At 36.5% G+C, this 21,705-nt stretch overlaps 1 protein-coding gene across 1 annotated transcript; it reads left to right on the forward strand.

Moving 5' to 3' along the window:
* Nucleotides 1-1,723: 1,723 nt before the first annotated feature.
* Nucleotides 1,724-9,703, forward strand: LOC110871953 (protein VAC14 homolog). The gene is made up of 20 exons (XM_022120722.2): nt 1,724-2,082; nt 2,185-2,298; nt 2,371-2,436; nt 3,850-3,939; nt 4,019-4,138; nt 4,240-4,268; nt 4,360-4,502; nt 4,601-4,695; nt 4,888-4,974; nt 5,167-5,274; nt 5,688-5,779; nt 5,915-5,996; nt 6,133-6,198; nt 6,703-6,818; nt 6,921-7,041; nt 7,122-7,283; nt 7,390-7,518; nt 8,123-8,191; nt 8,324-8,584; nt 9,285-9,703. Exons 1-20 carry the CDS (start codon nt 1,993-1,995, stop codon nt 9,384-9,386), a joined length of 2,142 nt encoding a protein of 713 aa, XP_021976414.1. The 5' UTR covers nt 1,724-1,992; the 3' UTR covers nt 9,387-9,703.
* The last annotated feature ends 12,002 nt before the right edge of the window (nt 9,704-21,705 follow it).

A 21,705-nucleotide genomic window follows, 5' to 3' on the forward strand; every position in this document is an offset into this window, starting at 1 on the left:
TGAACTTCTTAAGAAAACATACGATATCGACGCTCCATGATAAAAAGATGATACATATATGATGTGTTTTGTGTACACCGAAAGGCTTTTCATGTAGTATTTGAATGAAAGATGACACTAGACATGTTATCACGTAACACTTAACTATAACAATTATCTTTTTGACATTACTATAGATAGTATATCGTGACTTAAAAATTACTACTTTATTGATTAGGAGATAATTTTATTAATGATAGAAAAATTGCACAAGAATGGTAGGTAAACCGGCAACAAATTGCATCGCAACCCTCTTTTGAATAACAAATCCAATTCTACTGAAAATAAAACTTTGGTTCTTTGACGTCGAGAAATTGTTGTGCATGACCCTCTACACTATGTCCGATAAACCAACAACTTCAAGAGCAAGGGAACCAAAGGTATCAAAGGTAAAGAGAATGAAGGCATGTTGATTCTCAACACAAACTTTTTCATGTCAACAACTTTTCCCAATTATGCCTTCAACACAACCCGACCAACCAAGAAACGGTTTCCCTGAGTCTAACAAGGTGGGATACTCCGTTAAGGTCTAGACAAACGTGCTTCCCTCCTGCCCAATCGAAAACAAGAACATCCGCCTGCCGCAGAGTTGACCTCCATTCAAGTGGGTATGTCAGAAAATTCACAGGGGCTTCATTTTTTGTAGAGATTCCAGCCCGCTTAAGCGCATCACATAAGACATCTTTGGCCTAGTTACGTCTGTATTTAAAACCCGGTAACTCCTTACAATGGACCGCATGCTCCCAAAAGTTATCCAAATAAACCATGCGGCAAATTGGCAAGGCTCATTGACTAAAAACAAAGAGATCATTAACCGATATTTAAGGATGGCTTGATACTCCATCGCCAACATGTGTAGGCCTTTAGTGGAGATAATGATCAAGAAGTCTTGAGCATGAGAACCTCAGTGATAGTCTAACACTGCTTTTTAACACAAAAATAGGTTAAACTTTTCTCTCAAACTTTGGACGACTTCACTATTAGGCAATCGCTAAAGTAATTTGATGTGATATAACTTTGATAGTTTTGTGTGCATGGGTCGGTTTTGACCAAAAACCATAATCATAACCGCGATGTCGGTTATTGGATAACCATAACCATAACCGATCAGTTATATTTATTCGGTTTTGATGGTTATAGTGAGTCGGTTATGGGTGGATAACCGTGTATTTAGCTTAGCTTAAAATAGCTTGATTTTTTAACATGGAATAAATTGTTATTGCATATTTGTATATATTAGTATATTACCTAGTATTAAAAATACATATAATCTATAATATTAATACCAATTATTATCGAATATTCAAATAAAGTGATATGATACATTCCATAAATTCAAATAAACATTCAATCAAAACCACAAAATGATATGAAAAACCCATAAGTAGTAAAAATCTCCAGTTAAAAATATCAAATATTAAATATATGGTGAAAAGTACTAAATCCTACAAATATTTATTACATGGCAGTTCGGTTCGGTTATGGTGGGTATGGAAAAAATGATAACCATAACCGATCCAGTATTTTCGGTTTTCAAAAAAACCATTAACCGATCCACTGGTTTCTTATTTGCTTCGATTTTTCGGTTTGGCTTTGTCGGTTAATTCGGTTAATTTGTTTTTTTTTCACACCCTTTGATGTAATATTGTTTAGTTTATTCCGTCCAAATCTCAAAATGCCAAAAACACCCCTCCAAAATAAGAAACCAGAAAAACAAATCAAACACACCATTTATACTCCATCTTCTCTTCTGTTCTTCCCTAACCCTAAAATTCCTCTTCAGATCTACAATTCACTCAATAACACTCTACATTCATCGATTCCGTAACTCAAAACCGTCACAATTCGTTCATCGTTCCGTCAATTTCGTATAACATGTTCCAATTCGCACAACAAAAGATCAGAAAACGGATTTGATCATCGTTTGCTTTGATTCAATTGAAATCGTCCGATATGTCGGACGCATTCACAGCAATTCCGGCTGCCGTTCTTCGGAATCTCGCCGATAAGTTATACGAGAAGCGGAAAAACGCTGCTCTTGAGGTTAGGGTTTTGTTGATTGTTATATGCAATTTTAATTGATTTTGAAAGTTTTGAAAGGTTTAGAGGTTTTGGATGATTGTGTGATGGTTTGAGTGTTGTTAGGTTGAAGGAATTGTGAAGCAGTTGACAGTTGCTGGAGATCATGATAAAATAAGTGCTGTGATTAAGCTGTTGGTTCATGAGTTTACTTACTCTTCACAAGCGAATCATCGCAAGGTATAGGTGAATTACATCAGTGAGGTTTGGTTTGTGGTTTTTCAGTTTTTGTAATTGTGTGTTTGTTTTCAGGGAGGGTTGATTGGATTGGCTGCTGCTACTGTTGGTTTGAGCTCGGAAGCTTCACAACATCTTGAGGTTTGCGTTTAGTTCTTTAGTTGCTTTTTAGTTTGTGATAGTAATTAATAACAACTTGTTTTTGCCAATATTCTTTAAGGTTGTAATTGTGAGTGTTATTTGATAAACCACTTAGTGACTTGAGGGATAGTGTATTGAACTCTTGTACCGGAAGCGGACTATAGCCCTTCTTACCAAGTAATTAAACTATTAATGTAAGATAAGTATAAGAAAACGACAACCATTATTTCCATTAGTAAAAGTTGATGAGGGACTGATAACTTTAAATGGTTGACTTGTACTTGGATCAATGGGAATGCGGAAGAAGAGTGAAGAAACGAGTCAACAACTCTAAAAAATTTAGACTGGATGGTTTTTTCTTTGCTATAGTTAAATCTACAATATTAGTTTTTTAACCAAGTTTAATATTACTTTAACCGACTTAATAATTTGGTTATTAGAAATTCTTAGGCTAATGCTTTAGGGACAACTTTTGATTATATGATAAGCATTCTCTCATAGTGGAGGGTATCGATAGATCAAAAAAATTTATAACAGACGCAAACGTGAAACTAGAGGCGGTGGAGGAAGGATTTATGGAAGTGGCTAAACTAAAGCACTCATCAACTAAAACTCCATACTCCAAGAACTTGAGGGAAGATGACGATGGATCTATTACTCGAATGGTTGATTTGTATGTGGATTGATGCGAATGCGGAAAAACTAAAAAGTGAAGGAACGGGTCAATAATTCCTCAAAAATATTAACAAAGATTTCTAATTTTGATAATTTCGTTATCGTTTTAGATTGGAGTTTTTATTCTTTGTTTTATTGAAGTCTAGAGTTTTAGTTATTTTGATAGAGTGTAATATTATTTTGGTGACAAATTTGATACATAATGATAAACATTCTTTCATTTGGGTTTTATTCAAACGTCCACTAGAATGTATCTATCCTTATTTGTTTTCGCTTTGCGTGGCATGTGCATGCGATGGTTTGCAAGATGTTAAAATGTTAAATTGTTCACCACCAAACAACATGAAAAGAAAAATATTCCATGCAAGCTATGATAGTAATTGATATCACTATCTGGTTGTATTCCACTGTTCTGCATGCCAAATACACGTTGTGGCTTATCAATTACGCATACTTTAGTTTCTAGTTGCATAAGAGTAAAAAGCGTAGCACATAATATTATCATCACATGATAATATATCTTATATAACAACAATAATTTGCCAAATGGATTGAATGTTTATCTAATCGAGATGATATTAAAAAAACAGTGATTGTTCTTATATGACGTACTCCTTGCTGTATTTCTGCGTATGCATGCTGCAAAGTTATTAATTTGCTAAAAACTTTAATTATTTCACATTATATAGGTTAACATTACTGAAGTTTTTGTCTTTTCTCTTACAATCCATCTGGCAGCAAATTGTACCACCTGTGATCAACTCTTTCGGTGATCAAGATAGCAGAGTTCGTTATTATGCTTGTGAAGCTTTATACAATATTGCAAAGGTGATGTGAATTCTGACATCACAAAGTAGTTATAACGTATAAACAATACGTTTTGGGTTTAGCTTATGCCCTTTTGCAGGTTGTGAGAGGAGACTTCATCGTGTTCTTCAACCAGATATTTGATGCATTATGTAAGCTTTCAGCTGATTCAGATCCCAATGTCCAACGTGCAGCTCATCTTTTAGATAGACTTGTGAAGGTGAACGCCTTTTCTATTTGTTACTTCTGTGTTCTGTAAATCGTGTGCAAATGCTAAATTGCATATCAAGGATAAATTGATGTTTTTATTGCTGGAAACAGGACATTGTGACAGAGAGTGATCAATTCAGGTGATTATCTACAATTTTTGTAATACGAATATTCTATTAATTTGGGTTTATAACTTATAAGTAGTCCCGTCTTTTGGTTTTTCTATGTCAGCATTGAAGAATTTATACCTCTGTTGAGAGAGCGAATGAACGTGTTAAACCCTTATGTCCGTCAGTTTTTGGTTGGATGGATCACAGTGTTGGACAGTGTTCCAGACATAGATATGCTCGGTTTTCTTCCCGATTTTCTTGATGGTAAATGATCTCACTTCAGATTAAATGGTATTACCCGTGAACGTTCATGTTCTTTTGTCTCAGACCTTTGTTGGACCACTGACTTGTGGAGATCTCAGGTTTATTTAATATGTTAAGTGATTCCAGTCATGAAATCCGACAGCAAGCTGACTCAGCACTTTCAGAGTTCCTTCAGGAAATCAAGAACTCACCGGTATGGCCCTTGTAACTAATCTTTTATCATTCTATGACTTGCTGATATGCTATCTAAGAAACCATTGCATCTTTTAATCTACAATATTAGGGCTAGTGCCTAGTGGATTAAAAACCTTTCATATTTTTTTGAGTAGCAAGTGTTTTATCATTTATTTATAAATTTCTGACTCTAGCAGTGCTACTCATGAAGTCTGTAGATTATGGTCGCATGGCAGAAATACTTGTGCAGAGAGCATCTTCACCTGATGAATTCACTCGTTGGACTGCAATCACCTGGGTAAGTACCATTTGGCATGTTTCTGTATCAAGTATTTTTTTATGTTTTATGTGTATGACCCTTTAGAGATGATATATAATTTGAATCGATCTAATTTATAAGTAAATGAGTGGAAATTGCCAACTATTAGATTCTTCTTGGATATATTTGTAGTCTTTTTGTGTACATACTTAGATTAGACAACTATTGCAGATAAACGAGTTTATTAAACTTGGCGGTGATCAGCTAGTTCCTTATTATGCGGATATGTTAGGAGCTATCTTGCCTTGCATAGCCGATAAAGAAGAAAAGATACGTGTTGTAAGTTTTTTTCTGTTATTATTATTATTTTATTAATAAGAATACTAATACTAATTATTATTATTATTATTATTATTATTATTATTTTATTAATAAGAATACTAGTAAAAAGATCTTGTTGTTATTACTATCAATAGAATTAGAATTTGATAAGTAAATAAAAGAAATCAGTGTCAGCTTTTATAATTCGTGTATCTGTAACTTCAAATGCCGCATCATAAAAATGACTTACACAAGTCAAAAATTTTAAAAAGTAGACATGTTTACTATAAGACAAATAAGCTAAGGTAATTGATAATGTAATTTGGGGACTTATTTGCGAAAAATTGGGAAAGTACGTGTTTTTTATTTGTAGTTTAACCCTATTTTTGAATGGTATAAAAGTTTTCGTTTTTGGCTTTGGTGACCATCAGGTAGCCCGTGAAACAAATGAAGAGCTTCTTGCGATTAAGGCTGATCCTGCTGAAGGGTTTGATGTTGGAGCAATCCTCTCCATTGTAAAGAGGTCAGATACTATTATTTTCCTTAAATCCGTTATGGGTTTTAGGGTTAGCTTATGGGGTTTATGAAAAAAGAAAATCAACTAGTAACTATGCTGCACATATTTTTTTTGCTCTTCATTTTCCTCTTAATTTTCCAGGCAGTTGTCTAGTGAATATGAGGCCACCCGGATCGAATCATTGCACTGGATTTCAACGCTTTTAAATAGACATCGTACTGAGGTAACCTTTGAATACTATTTCATTATTCAGTTTTCAATGATTTTTTTATGCATGCTCTCTGTTATATGTATTCAAATTCTTATTGGTAATGAAAAGAAAATAAAACTAAAAAGGAAAAGGTTTATGTGTGTAACAGGTCCTGTCGTTTTTGAATGATATATTTGACACACTTCTTAAAGCATTGTCGGATTCCTCTGATCAGGTAATCTTTTCATCGCTACTTCATTACCTCGGTTAAATTATTTTATCTAACTGTATATATATATATAGAGGGAGAAAAAGTGTAACGTACAATAGGGCTTATCGTACGCTCGTACGCGATTGTGCAATCGCATGTTATAAAAAAGCATGTTGGTAATTTTGATGAAATCGCATGTTGGTTTTTTGTAGCAATTTCACATGTTAAAAAACAAAGTCGCACGTTGAAAAACCAGTCGCGTACAGTTCGTACATTAAGCCCTATTGTACACTAACCAACCTCTCTCTATACACACACACACATACACACACTTAAGATGGTATGTGTAACAAACCAACGTACCCATTAAAATCTCACTCATAGCAAAGCTATTGGTAGTATCCAGGTAACATAGTGTCTTATAAAATCAAAACAATAATAAACAAAAAGTACGAAAAATAGCAGTAGTAAACTACCTATAAAGATGGTGTGTGTAAAAAGTTATATGTTTATATGGTAATTTGTTAGGTAGTGCTTCTAGTACTGGAGGTGCATGCATGCATAGCGGAGGATCAATATAACTTCCGTCAGCTTATTGTTTTCCTAGTTCATAAATTCCAGACTGATAAAGTACTCCTGGAAAAGTGAGCTTCATTCTTCTGTTAAATAAAAAAAATGTCTGGTTAATTGTTTTTCATTTTCTTATATTGATGTATTCGTGTATTGATTAAAGCATCCTTGTATAGGCGTGGTGCTTTGATTATCCGCCGGCTTTGTGTACTTATAGATGCTGAAAGAGTTTACCGGGAACTATCTACAATTCTTGAACAGGAAGCTGACCTGGACTTTGCATCTACTATGGTTCAGGTTCTTATATAATGTAACTAGACTCAACAGAAGTTAATAATAAGTTGCAGTTTCCGACTCTTTTGTTTTTGTTGTTATAGGCTTTGAATTTGATTCTGCTTACTTCTACCGAGTTGTCGGGCCTGCGGGATCTTTTAAAACAGTCACTAGTAGATGCTGCTGGAAAGGATTTATTTCTTTCACTATATGCGTCATGGAGCCATTCATCAATGGCCATATTAAGTCTATGCTTATTGGCACAGGCAAGTACTCAAAAGTTGAATAATAAAAAGGAAAAACTCACACAGCTAAAAATTCAGGATACTTTATCTTCATGTTAAGTCTGATGATGCTTGTTTCGTTTGATAGGCTTATCAGCATGCAAGTTCAGTCATTCAATCTTTAACGGAGGAAGATATTAATGTCAGATTTTTTATTCAGCTGGATAAATTAATAAACCTATTGGAGACTCCAATTTTTGCTTATCTTAGGCTGCAGGTGCGTAATGTGTTGCTATTCAATCACGGCATACCTGAAAATTTAGACGATGAATATCTGCTTCTCTTTGTTGTTGTTATTATTATTAGAGTAAACTGCCATTTTGGTCCCTGAGGTTTGGTTACTTTTGCCACTTTAGTCCAAAACTCAAACCTTTTGCATCTGGGTCCCTGTGGTTTCAGTTTTATTGCCATTTTGGTCCAAAAATGAAATCAGGTCATACGTGTCTTATAAAATCCTGCAATTTTGTCATTTTCCTCAGGGGCAAATCAGGTCATATTTGTCTTATAAAATATGGTATTTATTTATAAAAAAGAAATGATCATTTTGCCCCTGCGGAAAATGACAAAATAACAGGATTTTATAAGACAAATATGACCTGATTTCATTTTTGGACCAAAATGGCAATAAAACTGAAACCACAGGGACCCAGATGCAAAAAGTTTGAGTTTTGGACTAAAGTGGCAAAATTGACCAAACCACAGGGACCACAATGGCAGTTTACTCTTATTATTATTGTTGTTGTTGATGTTGTTATTATCATCATCATCATCATCATTATCTCTATTGTGGAATCATTTGAGCCTTTTTATCTTAATTTCAGCTTCTTGAACCTGGAAGATATATATGGTTGTTAAAAGCCTTATACGGTCTTCTTATGCTGCTTCCGCAGGCATGTCTCGTTTATGTAATTTGTCACTTGTTGATATTTATCTGTTGGCTTTGCAGTATTATCGATGCTATTGAATGCTGATGGACGTATGATGAGATAACAGTTTTATGTTTTTTCTACTCATTACTGCAGCAAAGTGCAGCCTTTAAGATCTTAAGGACTCGTTTAAAAACCGTACCTTCATATTCATTTGACCACAAGGGGCAAGTCAACCGTACATCATCCGCGAATCCTTCCATACATTTTTCAGATGATGGTGACGGTAACATGAACATGCATAATGGAATCGACTTCGCATTTTGGCTGCAAAGGTTCCAACAGATTCAGCAAAAACATCATGCACATTTTAAATCACAAGCACGGTCAAACAACACTTCGACACACACCTCAAAGGTTTGTCTTCTTTACACCTTTCACTAGAGGTGCCATTTATATTGCGGGCTCATGCAGGCTGGGTTTCAAAAGGGTTATTTTTAATGCGGGTTGTTAAAATAGCAATCTCATTTTTTTTTTATAAAGTAAGATGTATGCTTTATTTTTAGTAAGGCGTGAAATGCCATTTTCGTCCCTAAGGTTTGCCCAGTTTTGCGACTTTCGTCCAAATGTTTGTTTTTCTGCATTTGGATCCAAAAGATTTGAAATCTTGCCATTTTCATCCGACTCGTTAACTCCATTTTTCTCTTTTAAGCTGTCTTTTTTGCTAACTTAAAGGGCAATTCGGTCCTTTTCACTTTATGCAAAAAGACCAAAAATGCCGTGGAAAAAGACCGAATTGCCCTTTAAGTTAACAAAAAAGACGGAAATATCCCTGACTCAGCGGAGAAAAATGCATGGAGTTAACGAGCCTGGATGAAAATGGCAAGATTTCAAACCTTTTGGATCCACATGCGGAAAAACAAACCTTTGGACGAAAGTCGCAAAACTGGCCAAACCTCAGGGACGAAAATGGCATTTTACTCTTTAGTAAGTAATAAAAACCGAAATCACTTTTTTATTTGGTAAACAGTTGAAATATCTACCTGTACGTAACTACCGCTCACCCAAAAATTTTCTGTTAAAATGGCATAACTAGAAATAACTTACCCCTCTGCAGGTGAAGGAGGTCCAAAAACCCGAAGAGTTTAAAGGACCTCCTGCGCCAGAGTTGAGCAGGCCTCCTTCAAGATTATCCCGTAGAGGTCCCGGACAAGTATAACTATGATGGTGGATGTTGACCAAAGGCTCATCTTGATACCATAGTCAAAATCGGGTATGATTTGTATATTGTATATCGTGGTATTCATTTTCATTGAACTCGTGAAGGCGTTTTTCTGTTTTACTTTTCCGGTCTCCAGAATCGTGCTTGGATGTCTCCGAGCGATTATTCTTTACTCTGGACTGTTTTATTGCTCTTGTGGTTGTGTTATTTTTGTTGTAAACCACAAGACCAGAGTTTTGATAATGTTTCTAAAATAAGTTGTAAGATTTCTATTTGAGACATTTGATTTTATTTCAAAATTTCAGTTTATGGTATCTGTTTCGATGAATTGCAAATGCCCAATGTGGAGCTTGATACCTTTTTGTTTGATACGTTTGTGTTTAATACGATTACCGCCATCTTTGCAAATGCTTCGTAGTTTCTTCCTTGCCTTTTGACAATAAGATGTATGTTAAATCATCAGGCGCATTTTCATGCCAAGTTCTAGTCAAAATCGTTTGATCAGGCTGAAGCAGCTTAAATCAACAAGCCCGGAATCAACCTAAAACCTAAAACATGTCTAAAACCTCTAAAAAAACCATCGCCTTTTATGCACCTTGCACCTAGGCCCAGGCTAGGCCTTTGCGCCTTTGACAACATGGAGGTTTGGTTGTCATCCTGGATTGTCGGGGCGCCACGTCAAGACATCAGGGATTCAGGCCCAAACAGACTTAACTCAAGCGTGTTGGAATGTTTTAAAATGGGCTTAACCACGGGTGCCAAAAGGAGGGTGGGGGAGACGTTAGGATAGGTCGTCATTTGGAAGGTGCAAGCTTTAACGTTCAAAGAGTTTGTTGATGAAGCGTTGGTAAGCTTGGCAAACGGGCGGCTAGGTCATGGTGATGGGTTGGGATGGGTTCGTGTAAGAAAACGCCGATGAAAAAAACTTTCAATTTGGAATAAGGTCATAAAGGGTCTCACCAAGATAGGTTTGGGTGAAAACGGGGAATTCTAGAAAATTAAGTCTAAATGCGTTACAAAGTCTTTAGATTTGTTGGCTGAACTAAATACGTTACAAAGTGCAACCACATGAACCATCGATACTTTTAGAAAGCTAAAGACTAAATCCAAAACTTTGATAAACTAAAGAGACCATCTGTGTACTTTACTCTAAAAAACATAGTATAAAATGGATCGAAAAGAAAAACAAAAGGCTTAAAATAAAAAATATCAAATGCTTATTTCTTTACACACAAATATTAACAATACTGCAATAAATATAGGGATATTGGATTTAGATAACATCACTTTTCATCATTTGGCCGATAACACTCCCAACTTGCGAATTGTATCAAGCTACTCACAACTTTCAACTTATTTTCCTCTGACACTTTCAAACTAACTGAACCCTATCCCATAAAAACTAAATGGCTTAGGGTTCAATTACTTTGAAAGTGACAGAGGAAAATAAGTTGAAAGTTGAGAGTGATGTGGTATAATTCGTAAAGTTAAGAGTGTTATCGATCAAATAGTGAAAGTTAAAGTTATTTAAATAATTAATAACGCTAAAATAACAAGTAAAAAGAAAAAAAAAAGATATTATAAGACAAACTGATTTGGTATAGTGGTGCATTTAAGGTTAAATAGATGCATATGTGATGCATTTAATAGGATGAGCAGAGAAACCGAAAAAACTGAACTGAAAAAAATTGATTTAACTGAACCGAAAAAATCAAACCACACAAAAGATTAAAAAAACTGAACTGAAATCTACAGTTTAGTTACGGCTTTGCATTTTATGAAAACCGAAAAAAAACTGAACCGAATCGAATAACCTAATTTTTTTAATGGTTGTTATATATTGATTTAGGAATTATTAGTTTTATTCTTTAATGTTAAGTGTTTATAATAAAAACATTAAACATGTTTATTTATATTTGAAATAATTTATCCATCGCCTATAATGAAAAAACAAAATTTAACATAAAATTAAAAGATTTTTAAAATATCATAAAAGAAAATGTCTTAATAAAAACTTTGGAGAAACATAACAATAGATTAGAAGTTAGTTTTATGTGAATGATATTATTTAAAAAAGTTAAACGTAATAACTTAAAGGTAAACATTTAAGAAAGATTATTAAATTTTGGATTATACCTTTTATTTTTTAATTTTACGTAATTTTCTTCCAAAAACTGGAAAGCCAAACCGAACCGTTGCTAAAACCGAAAAAATCAAAACCGAACAGTTTTCATAAACCGGAAACCGAACATTTCAGTTACGGTTTTTATTTTACTATAAAACCGAACTGAACCGTACACAACCCTGGCGAGTTCATCCCTATGACTCCATTTATGAGGGATGCGACACCAATTGGGAGATAAAAGAGAGGAAGGGGTACGGCTGGCGTAACAGGTGAAACACGACACGATAAGACATGATGACCTGAGACGTTAGACACAAATACAACATAATAACTTAGAGTTAGTTACACCTTTAGTCCCTGTGGTTTATGGAAAGTAACAAAGTTAGGTACTAATAGTTTAAAATCACATTCCGAGGTTCTAACTTTTCATTTTGTAACAACTTAGGGTATTAACACTAACTTTTGTTAACTTTTCTGTCAAATTTGATTAAAATTACTTAAATAACCTTTTACAACTTCAAGGGCCATTTATGTAATTAACTGTTTTTAAACTCAATGGACCCTTTATGTAAATTTAAAAAATTAAGTTGACCAAATTTGGGTAATCTGTCTTAAAAAACATTCTGAGCTAAGTTGACTCCAGTGAAGAATCCGGTTACCAATACGATCCTTTTGTCACAGAAGGAACTTTGGTAAGCAGGTGGTTGCCGGCTTAGATGAGGGTGCCGATTAACAGTTTAGGTGAAGTATGATATACTTGCCAACAGGGCCGGCCCGTAAGGCTTATCAACCTAGGCTAAGGCCTAGGGCCACCAAAAAACAAGGGCCACAAATTTTATTTCCTTTCATATATTAGACTTGTTTTTTGCCATTTAAAAAACGTTTCTAGGCCCAATATTTAGGATTTACACTAGGATTCTGCATTGTCCATGCACATAACACATCAACCCTCGTTACTTGCGGCGTCTTTTGAGTAACCAATGTGAAACTGATTGTGTATTGAGCGAAATTAGGGCCAAGATTAGGAAAAATCATCGCTATGATTATTCAATGTCTCAAATCTCAATCTCATTTCCTTTATATCAATTCAATTGGGCCATTACTTTATAGTTCGTTTAGGGCCTCCAAACGGCCCTGCTTGCCAATTGAATGAATATATTGATATTCATTAATTGATACTCATTGTGAATCTGTTTATGCAGGAGTAACCTTCAATGATGATACCATCAGGTCTCACCTTTATTGTCGGAACACCATCGCAGCGAACGATAACCATCACCACAACATCACCGTCACCGTCGTAACCCTTGTCAGAAACCTAGTTGCTTCGCCGGAACCTGTTCATAACTCCCACTGTCGAAGTTAACGACACACTGTCATCATTATCGGACCACCGCTGACGTCATCACCTAAACCCACCTCTGTCTCCATGTCTTTGAACCCAACCCACCGCCTCATCACGGTCTTCCCGTTCAACACCATCGATCATCGAAAACACTAACGCCTTCGTCTGTTGCCGTCGACTAAAGCCGTATCACCACCGTTATCGCCGGAATCCTATCCAGCATCACCGTCGTCTCCAAATCTGGTTCACTGGACTTTACCTTCAGAAAACTCAACTTTTTAAATTTACATAAAGGGTCCCTTGAGTTTAAACAGTTAATTACATAAATGGCCCTTATATTTGTAAAAGGGTATTTAAGTAATTTCAATCAAATTTGACATAAAAGTTAACAAAAGTTAGTGTTAATACCCCAAGTTGTTACAAAATGAAAAGTTAGAACCTTAGAATGTGATTTTAAACTATTAGTACCTGACATTGTTAATTTCCATAAACCATAGGGACTACGGTGTAATTAACTCTAATAACTTATCATGTTATTTTTTCCAAACACGAATAATCTAACACACCCTGTTTGAAAACAGGTCAACACAAAACGACCTGCTAACAACTATAGTTAGGGACACTACAAATATCACATACTTAAGAATATATGATATTTGTTAGGAATAATGGATTTTAATAATCCAACTATTAGCCGTTGGCCGGCAACAGTCTCAACTTAAAAAATAACCAGTGATGTCTCATCTTTTAGATATTGTAAACCAATGGACCTTTACAAACAGAACCTTAATTTCTTTTTGTCCCTTTTTCCTTTTCTGTTAGTAAAGGTCCATCGGTTTACAATATATGAAAATGTGAGACCACCTCTGGTTATTTAACTTGGATCCGTTTCTAATAGTTGAGATTTTTATTCCTATTTGTTTCCTAGTATTGTGGATAAATGGTGACGGGTTTATGTGTGGAGATAATTGGATGGGACTTTTGGAGATTGGTATATAAGTCAATCTTACAAGGAATGCAAGTGTGAGTTGTCCAACCTTTCTTAAAGCGTCAACATCTTTATTTATTAACTATCATTTGATAACTTTACCATTATATTAAAAGGAGTAAACTGCTAAAATCATTCCTGATGTTTGACTCAAATTGCTAGATCAGTCTAAAATCAACTTTTTTTGCTAAAACAGTTCCTGAGCCTAATTTCTGTTGCTATTTCAGTCCAATAAAATAACACAGTTAGAACCTCCGTTAATGAATGGGTAAAACTGCTAAATTCGTCCCTGAGGTTTGATTCAAGTTGCTAGATCAGTCCAAAATCAAGTTTTTTGAATTTGTTAATTATAAACTTATTTAGGTATATAATTTTTCTAGACTTGCATTAATTTTTTGAATTTGTAAATTATAAACTTATTAGGTATATAATTTTTCTAGACTTGCATTAATTTTTTGAATTTTTTAATTATAAACTTATGTAGATTATAAACTTATTTAGGTATATAAATCATTAATATCACAAGATTATAAACTTATTTAAGACGGGTCCAGTTATATTTATGTTCGTTGAATAAATCATTAATATCACAAGAGAAAAAAATGGTAAATGACAGGTTCTTAATGCATCAATACTTGTACCGAATGCATTATATATTTTCTTAAATGTCTTAAAATTTAAGATAAATTACAAGTCTACCCTAAATATATAATTTAAATTTGTGTTTAGTTATAAAAATATAAACAAAATGTAGCTCTTTTGGAGAGCGCAATTTTATTTGACCTGTCTTAAACACTGGTTTGACCCCGAACCCGTTTTGACTCAAACCAAAATAATCCTTTTTATGAGACTTGTTCTGGCACGACATGCTGTCCGACCTTACCTGAATGATAAGTATTATTAAATAAGAAACCACTTAATTAAGTAGAAAAAATGAATAAAAGAACTTTATAATACAAATATTAAATTAAAATAATTGATAAATATTAAACATTAAATATTACGATTTAAATAAAAACAAATAAAAATTATGTCAATTTCTTAATATTTAAATTTACATATAATGTTTGTATTTTTCATAACTAAATATTGTTTAAATTAACTGTTGTCTTATTTAAATCCTTAAATAAATACTAAATATTTACATGGTAACAACAACAACAACATCAAAATAAAATCAGTATTTAAGGCTGCGCCGGTTAAATTACGCTCTTCAAAAAAGCTACATTTATATTTTTAAAACTAATTTTATTTAAATTAAATTAAGTATTATCTTATTTAAATACTTAAGTATATAATTAGTAAACATTTAATGATAATAATAATAATAATCAAAATAACTAACAAATAATTTTTCAAAATAACTAACAAAAGGATTTTTTCTCTTGTGATATTAATGATTTATATACCTAAATAAGTTTATAATCTAAATAAGTTTATAATTAACAAATTCAAAAAATTAATGCAAGTCTAGAAAAATTATATAACTAAATAAGTTTATAATCTACATAAGTTTATAATTAACAAATTCAAAAAATTAATGCAAGTCTAGAAAAATTATATACCTAAATAAGTTTATAATTAACAAATTCAAAAAACTTGATTTTGGACTGATCTAGCAACTTGAATCAAACCTCAGGGACGAATTTAGCAGTTTTACCCATTCATTAACGGAGGTTCTAACGGTGTTAGTTTATTGGAGTGAAATAGCAACAGAAATTAGGCTCAGGGACTGTTTTAGCAAAAAAAGTTGATTTTGGACTGATCTAGCAATTTGAGTCAAACCACAGGGATGATTTTAGCAGTTTACTCTATTAAAAGTTTAAAACATGTTTAAATCATATTACACCTCTAAGATTTTAAGACTAAACGTAGCTAGTAAGGTGGTAATTAGTGTGCATCACTTTCTTATGGTACAACAAATCACATAATGCAAAGATCAAAACTTCATAAGCGAGTCGCCTCGACGAAAAGATGCCACACACGGTTACATCTATCGCGGTTAGGGAGCAACGTTTATACATCGATATAAAACTACTAAAACCCGAATTCCTATACACTTATATGTACATAATGTGACAACTCGAATTTCCAAGATTCGATTTCATATGTATTACACGATCATGTATTGACTAGTCACTTATTTGCACATATGGTTGCCATGAAATTTTATACGTTTTGTTTGTTTGATTGTACATAGTTGTTTGTTTGTTACATTGTGAAACTTGTAAAATGTGTAAACTTGTTAGTATGAAACACATTTCATCACACAAACAACCTTCGAAGGATGTCCAACCTTCGAAGGATGTCCAACCTTCGAAGGATGTCCACGAAACATGATAGATAGATCGAAGGATCACGAAAGATAACTTTAGGTTCGAAACATAATCCTTCGACATCTTTCGGCCCAGTCTTTCAGATGGGCTTGGCCCATTCCTGTGATACGATTTAAAAACGTGAAAACATGTATGTTGGCTGTTATTGTTCAAACCCTAGCTCCATTGTGTGTGACGGCAACCACGAATTTGCGGAGACTACTTGCTGATCAACTCTTGTTGCTTTCTATCCCGGTTAGTGTCTAGTGTATATGATTTGTCACTAAATGTACGGTATGAATGTTATAATTGTCTAATTGTCTTGCAATATGTGTTTATATGATCGGATACGTACGGTATGAATGTTATAATGGTTTAGCAAGGATAATTAAAGTGAACTGCCATGATTGTTAAGATTCTGTTGATTAATCGGCTAGCAAATCGGATCCGTTGTGATATTGTATGATGATAAGGTTTTATGGATTGGTTGTGATATTATGCAATTCGGATTTGTTATTGTTCGTTGTTCTTGAAATCGGATCGTATAGGATAAAGTGTCAATCTTGTTCTTTTGGTTAAATTAGGGTTCATGAGGTTTATTATGAAAGTCCCTGTTTGATCGATTTTGGATAACCGATTTCTGGAAAATGTGTTAATTGATAATCACGGATAAAACTTAGAAACTTTGAATAAGCGTAACTGATTATGAAAACGTAACTGCTTATGTCGAAAGATACTTGTCTACTCGAAACATAGTTATTGTCGAAAGATGCTTGTAGTCGAAACATAGTTGTGACCGAAAGATATCTGTTGACCGAAAGATACATGTTGACCGAAAGATATGTGTGTGATCGAAAGATGACAATAGGTTCGAAACATAACCTTCGGTCCGAAAGATAACTGAGATAACTAATGTGTCGAAAGATAAGGGTGGATCGAAAGATGCTTGGTTATGAATGTACTTTGAAAGATGGAATTATATGTTTGATTTATTTGGCATGCCATGCTTGATGAACGTTAACATTTGTATACGTGAAGTAATACGTGTTGTGCCGTTATGCAAACTGACTGTTATGTGAACATTAAATTGCATGCGTATCATTGCGAACATGAACTGATTTGTTATACGTGCATACAATAGGACGTGACTAATTACTTGTGAGTGCATAATCTAGCATACCGAGCAAACCAAGGTGAGTTCACACTCTTACCAAGGCATGGGATTCCCGGGGTGTTGGGAATGGGATTGAAAGGTTGATTAGATACTTTATTGACACTATGCCTAGACTACTACTTTACTATCCTCGGTTGTGAAGGATACCTATAGTTACGAGTAGTCTAGTGGTTATACAACGTGGAACACCACCACACAGTAACGTGGAACACCACCACACAGTAACGTGGAACACCACCACACAGTAACGTGGAACACCACCACACAGTAACGTGGAACACCACCACACAGTAACGTGGAACACCACCACACAGTAACGTGGAACACCACCACACAGTAACGTGGAACACCACCACACAGTAACGTGGAACACCACCACACAGTAACGTGGAACACCACCACACAGTAACGTGGAACACCACCACACAGTAACGTGGAACACCACCACCAGTAACGTGGAACACCACCACCAGTAGATCATACAATCGGCCCAGTAGAGCCACCTGTTACAAACGAACTTACTATTACGCATTTACTTTCTGTGAACTCGCTCAACTAGTTTGTTGATCATTCTGTTACATGCCTTGCAGATCGTTAGGTACTTGGAGCTTGCACTGGTGAAGCGGGTCGTTGTGGACAAGGATCGTGACTTTTCCGTTAAACTATTATGACACTTAAAACTGTTAACTACTACTGGTTTATTTACTATGCTTCCGCTACATTTTGAAACGATGATTTGTTTGATCACCTTTTGTATTGAATGGATGGTTTTTATTAATAATTAATGTATGTTCAATATGATTGGTGGCTTGATCCTGGTCAGTCACGCTCCCAAGCGGTGATACTCCGCAGGTGGATTTTGGGGGTGTGACAGATTGGTATCAGAGCCATTGGTTATAGAGAACTTGGTTTTAATATGGAAAAACGTTTTTTATTAAAACCAGACTATAACCAGAACAGGGCTCTCAACGATCCACAACGACGCTTCGCTCCACGTGCAAGACTCAACTTCCTAGGTAATAAGGTTTATGTTTATTGCCTATATGTTAGAATTTGCATAGAACTTTGCTCGTAGTATGCTTACATTACCTTGCTCACAACTTGTCATTGCATGAGAATACTTATGTGCTTACACTCTTCTGTCATCGCACTATTCGCGAACCTTTCTCACTTATATTGCCTTTGATGTGAAGATCAATGGCCGCACGAATTACCATGACTCAAGCCCAGCTAGAGGCTCTCGTTGCTGCGGCAGTTGCAGCCGCCCAAGCAGGTAGTATACCCTGCAGTATAGACACTAGGATCTTTAGATCCTACATTAATTCTCGTACTTAACTTTGCCCTATTCGTACACAATAGGTCAACCCGCTCAGCAACAGCCTGGGTGCACCTTCAAGAATTTCATGGAATGTCGTCCTAGTTCGTTCAGTGGCACGGAGGGAGCAGTTGGACTCCTCCACTGGTTTGAAAAGCTCGAGTCGGTTTTCGAAATGTGTGAATGCCCTGAGGCTCGCAGGGTGAAGTTCGCCACTGGCACACTTGAAGGGATTGCGCTCACTTGGTGGAACGCACAAGTGCAGATCTTAGGGTTGGCAGCTGCTAACGCCACCCCATGGAACGACTTTAAGGAACTCATCAAGCGTGAGTACTGCACGCGTGAAGATATTCATAAGTTGGAGGATGAGCTCTACAATCTGAAGATGGTCGGATCGGAAATTGAAGCGTTTACTAAACGGTCGAATGAGCTGGCCGTTCTGTGCCCAACTATGGTGGATCCTCCTTACAAAAGAATCGAGTTGTATCTCAAGGGATTGGCCCCAGAAATACAGAGCCACGTTACCTCGGCTAACCTCAACAACATCCAGGAAATCCAGCGTCTCGCTCATCGCATCACCGATCAGGCAGTGGAACAGAATAAACTGCCTAAGCGTGTCAGTGCTACTGCTACCGCTACTGCTTCTACTACACTTGCTACTCCCAGTGAAAGTAAGAGAAAATGGGATGGGGATTCTAGCAAGGGGTCAGCATCAGTACAGTCACAAGCCCAGCAGCGAAGGACAGACAGTTATCAGAATCCCAGTCAGCACTCCTCTAGCAGCCACAGACAGGGAGGGTATCGAGGAAACCTTCCGAAGTGTAACACCTGCAACAAACATCACAGTGGCCAGTGTAATAAGGTTCGTTGTCAAAGATGCCTCAAGATGGGTCATGAGGCCAAAGACTGTAGGAGTCCACGGCCTGCAAATCAGAACCAGCAACTCCCACCGCCAGCTCCACAGAACCAGCAGCAGCAACCACAGCGTGGAAACCAGGGATGTTTCCAGTGTGGGGCAGAAGGACACTACAAACGCGATTGCCCTCAGTTGAACCAAAATCAGAACCACAACAATAACCAGGGCAACGGGAACAACGACAACAACGGGGGAAACAACAATAACAATGGCAACGAGGCAAGAGGTCGAGTTTTCATGTTAGGAGGAGGAGACGCAATGAACGCTAATTGAACTTATAACTTCTTTTTGGGTTTTTCATTATTATGTTTCCGCTATTCGAACAGAGTTTGGTTTGAACATCAAATGTCTTGGGTTTTATGAATTATTTTAACTACTATATTTTATGTTTGATGTGATGAATGGTTTGATATTATTGAACACACCTGCCGTATTTACGGACTTTACGAACAGGGTGCGCAAACCTTGTCTTGACAAGTTCGTTATTGTCTTTATCGACGACATTCTGATCTACTCCAAGAGTCAGGAGGAGCACGAGCAACACTTACGTCTTATCTTGGAACTTATTCGAAAGGAGCAACTGTATGCAAAGTTTTCAAAATGCGACTTCTGGCTTCGTGAAGTCCACTTCTTAGGCCATGTGGTGAACAAGGATGGGATTCATGTTGATCCATCCAAGGTTGATTCGATCAGAAACTGGCCAGCACCGCATACACCAACAGAAATACGCCAATTCTTGGGTTTGGCAGGATACCATCGACGGTTCATAAAAGACTTCTCCAAGATTGCTCAGCCGCTTACGTTACTGACACAGAAGGGTGTCACCTATCGCTGGGGAGAACCCCAGGAGACTGCTTTCCAGTACCTTAAGGATAGGCTCTGCAGCGCACCTATTCTCCCATTGCCAGAGGGCACGGACGATTTTGTAGTATACTTGATGCATCCATACAGGGTTTTGGATGTGTGTTGAAGCAGCACGACAAGGCCAATGCTTATGCCTCGCGCCAACTCAAGATTCATGAACGAAATAATACGACGCACGATTTAGAGCTGGGAGCTGTTGTTTTCGCGCTTAAGATATGGCGACACTACCTGTACGGTACCAGGTGCACGATTTACACCGATCACAGGAGTCTCGAGCATATCCTTAAGCAGAAGGATTTGAATATGCGTCAAAGACGATGGGTCGAGTTACTGAACGACTACGAATGCGCCATCAAGTATCATCCAGGCAAGGCCAATGTTGTGGCTGATGCCCTCAGCCGGAAAGACACTCTACCTAAGCGCGTGCGAGCGCTGCAGCTTACTATTCAGTCCAGTCTTCCTGCACAGATACGAGCTGCTCAGTTAGAAGCACTGAAACCCGAAAACGTCAAAGCTGAAGCCTTACGCGGCTCAAGGCAATGCATGGAACAAAGGGAAGACGGCGCCTACTATGTAACGGGGCGTATTTGGGTCCCACTTTATGGCGATTTACGCGAGCTTGTAATGGATGAAGCTCACAAGTCTCGCTATTCGGTACATCCAGGGTCGGATAAAATGTACCACGACATCAGCACTACTTATTGGTGGCCTAGTATGAAAGCCCACATCGCCACCTATGTTGGAAAATGCTTAACCTGTGCGAGAGTCAAGGTTGAATACCAGAAACCCTCAGATTTACTTCAACAACCCAAGATACCACAGTGGAAATGGGAAGAAATTTCCATGGATTTCGTTACAGGCCTACCTAGATCCCAGCGTGGGAACGATACGATATGGGTGATCGTGGATCGACTCACTAAGTCTGCACACTTCCTACCTATAAAGGAAACGGATAAGTTCTCCACTCTCGCAGACGTATATCTCAAAGAAGTTGTTTCGAGGCACGGAGTGCCCACCTCTATTATTTCGGATCGCGATGCACGATTCACGTCAGAGCTTTGGCAAGCGATGCACAAATCCTTCGGCTCACGATTAGACATGAGCACAGTATATCAACCTCAGACGGATGGGCAGTCTGAGCGAACTATTCAAACTCTAGAAGACATGCTTCGAGCGTATGTTATCGATTTCGGCAACGGCTGGGAAAAGCACCTCCCTTTGGTGGAGTTCTCGTACAATAATAGTTATCACACCAGCATTCAAGCCGCTCCATT

The sequence above is a fragment of the Helianthus annuus genome, chromosome 8 (genome assembly GCF_002127325.2).
Source record: "Helianthus annuus cultivar XRQ/B chromosome 8, HanXRQr2.0-SUNRISE, whole genome shotgun sequence".
Taxonomy (NCBI): Eukaryota; Viridiplantae; Streptophyta; class Magnoliopsida; order Asterales; family Asteraceae; genus Helianthus; species Helianthus annuus.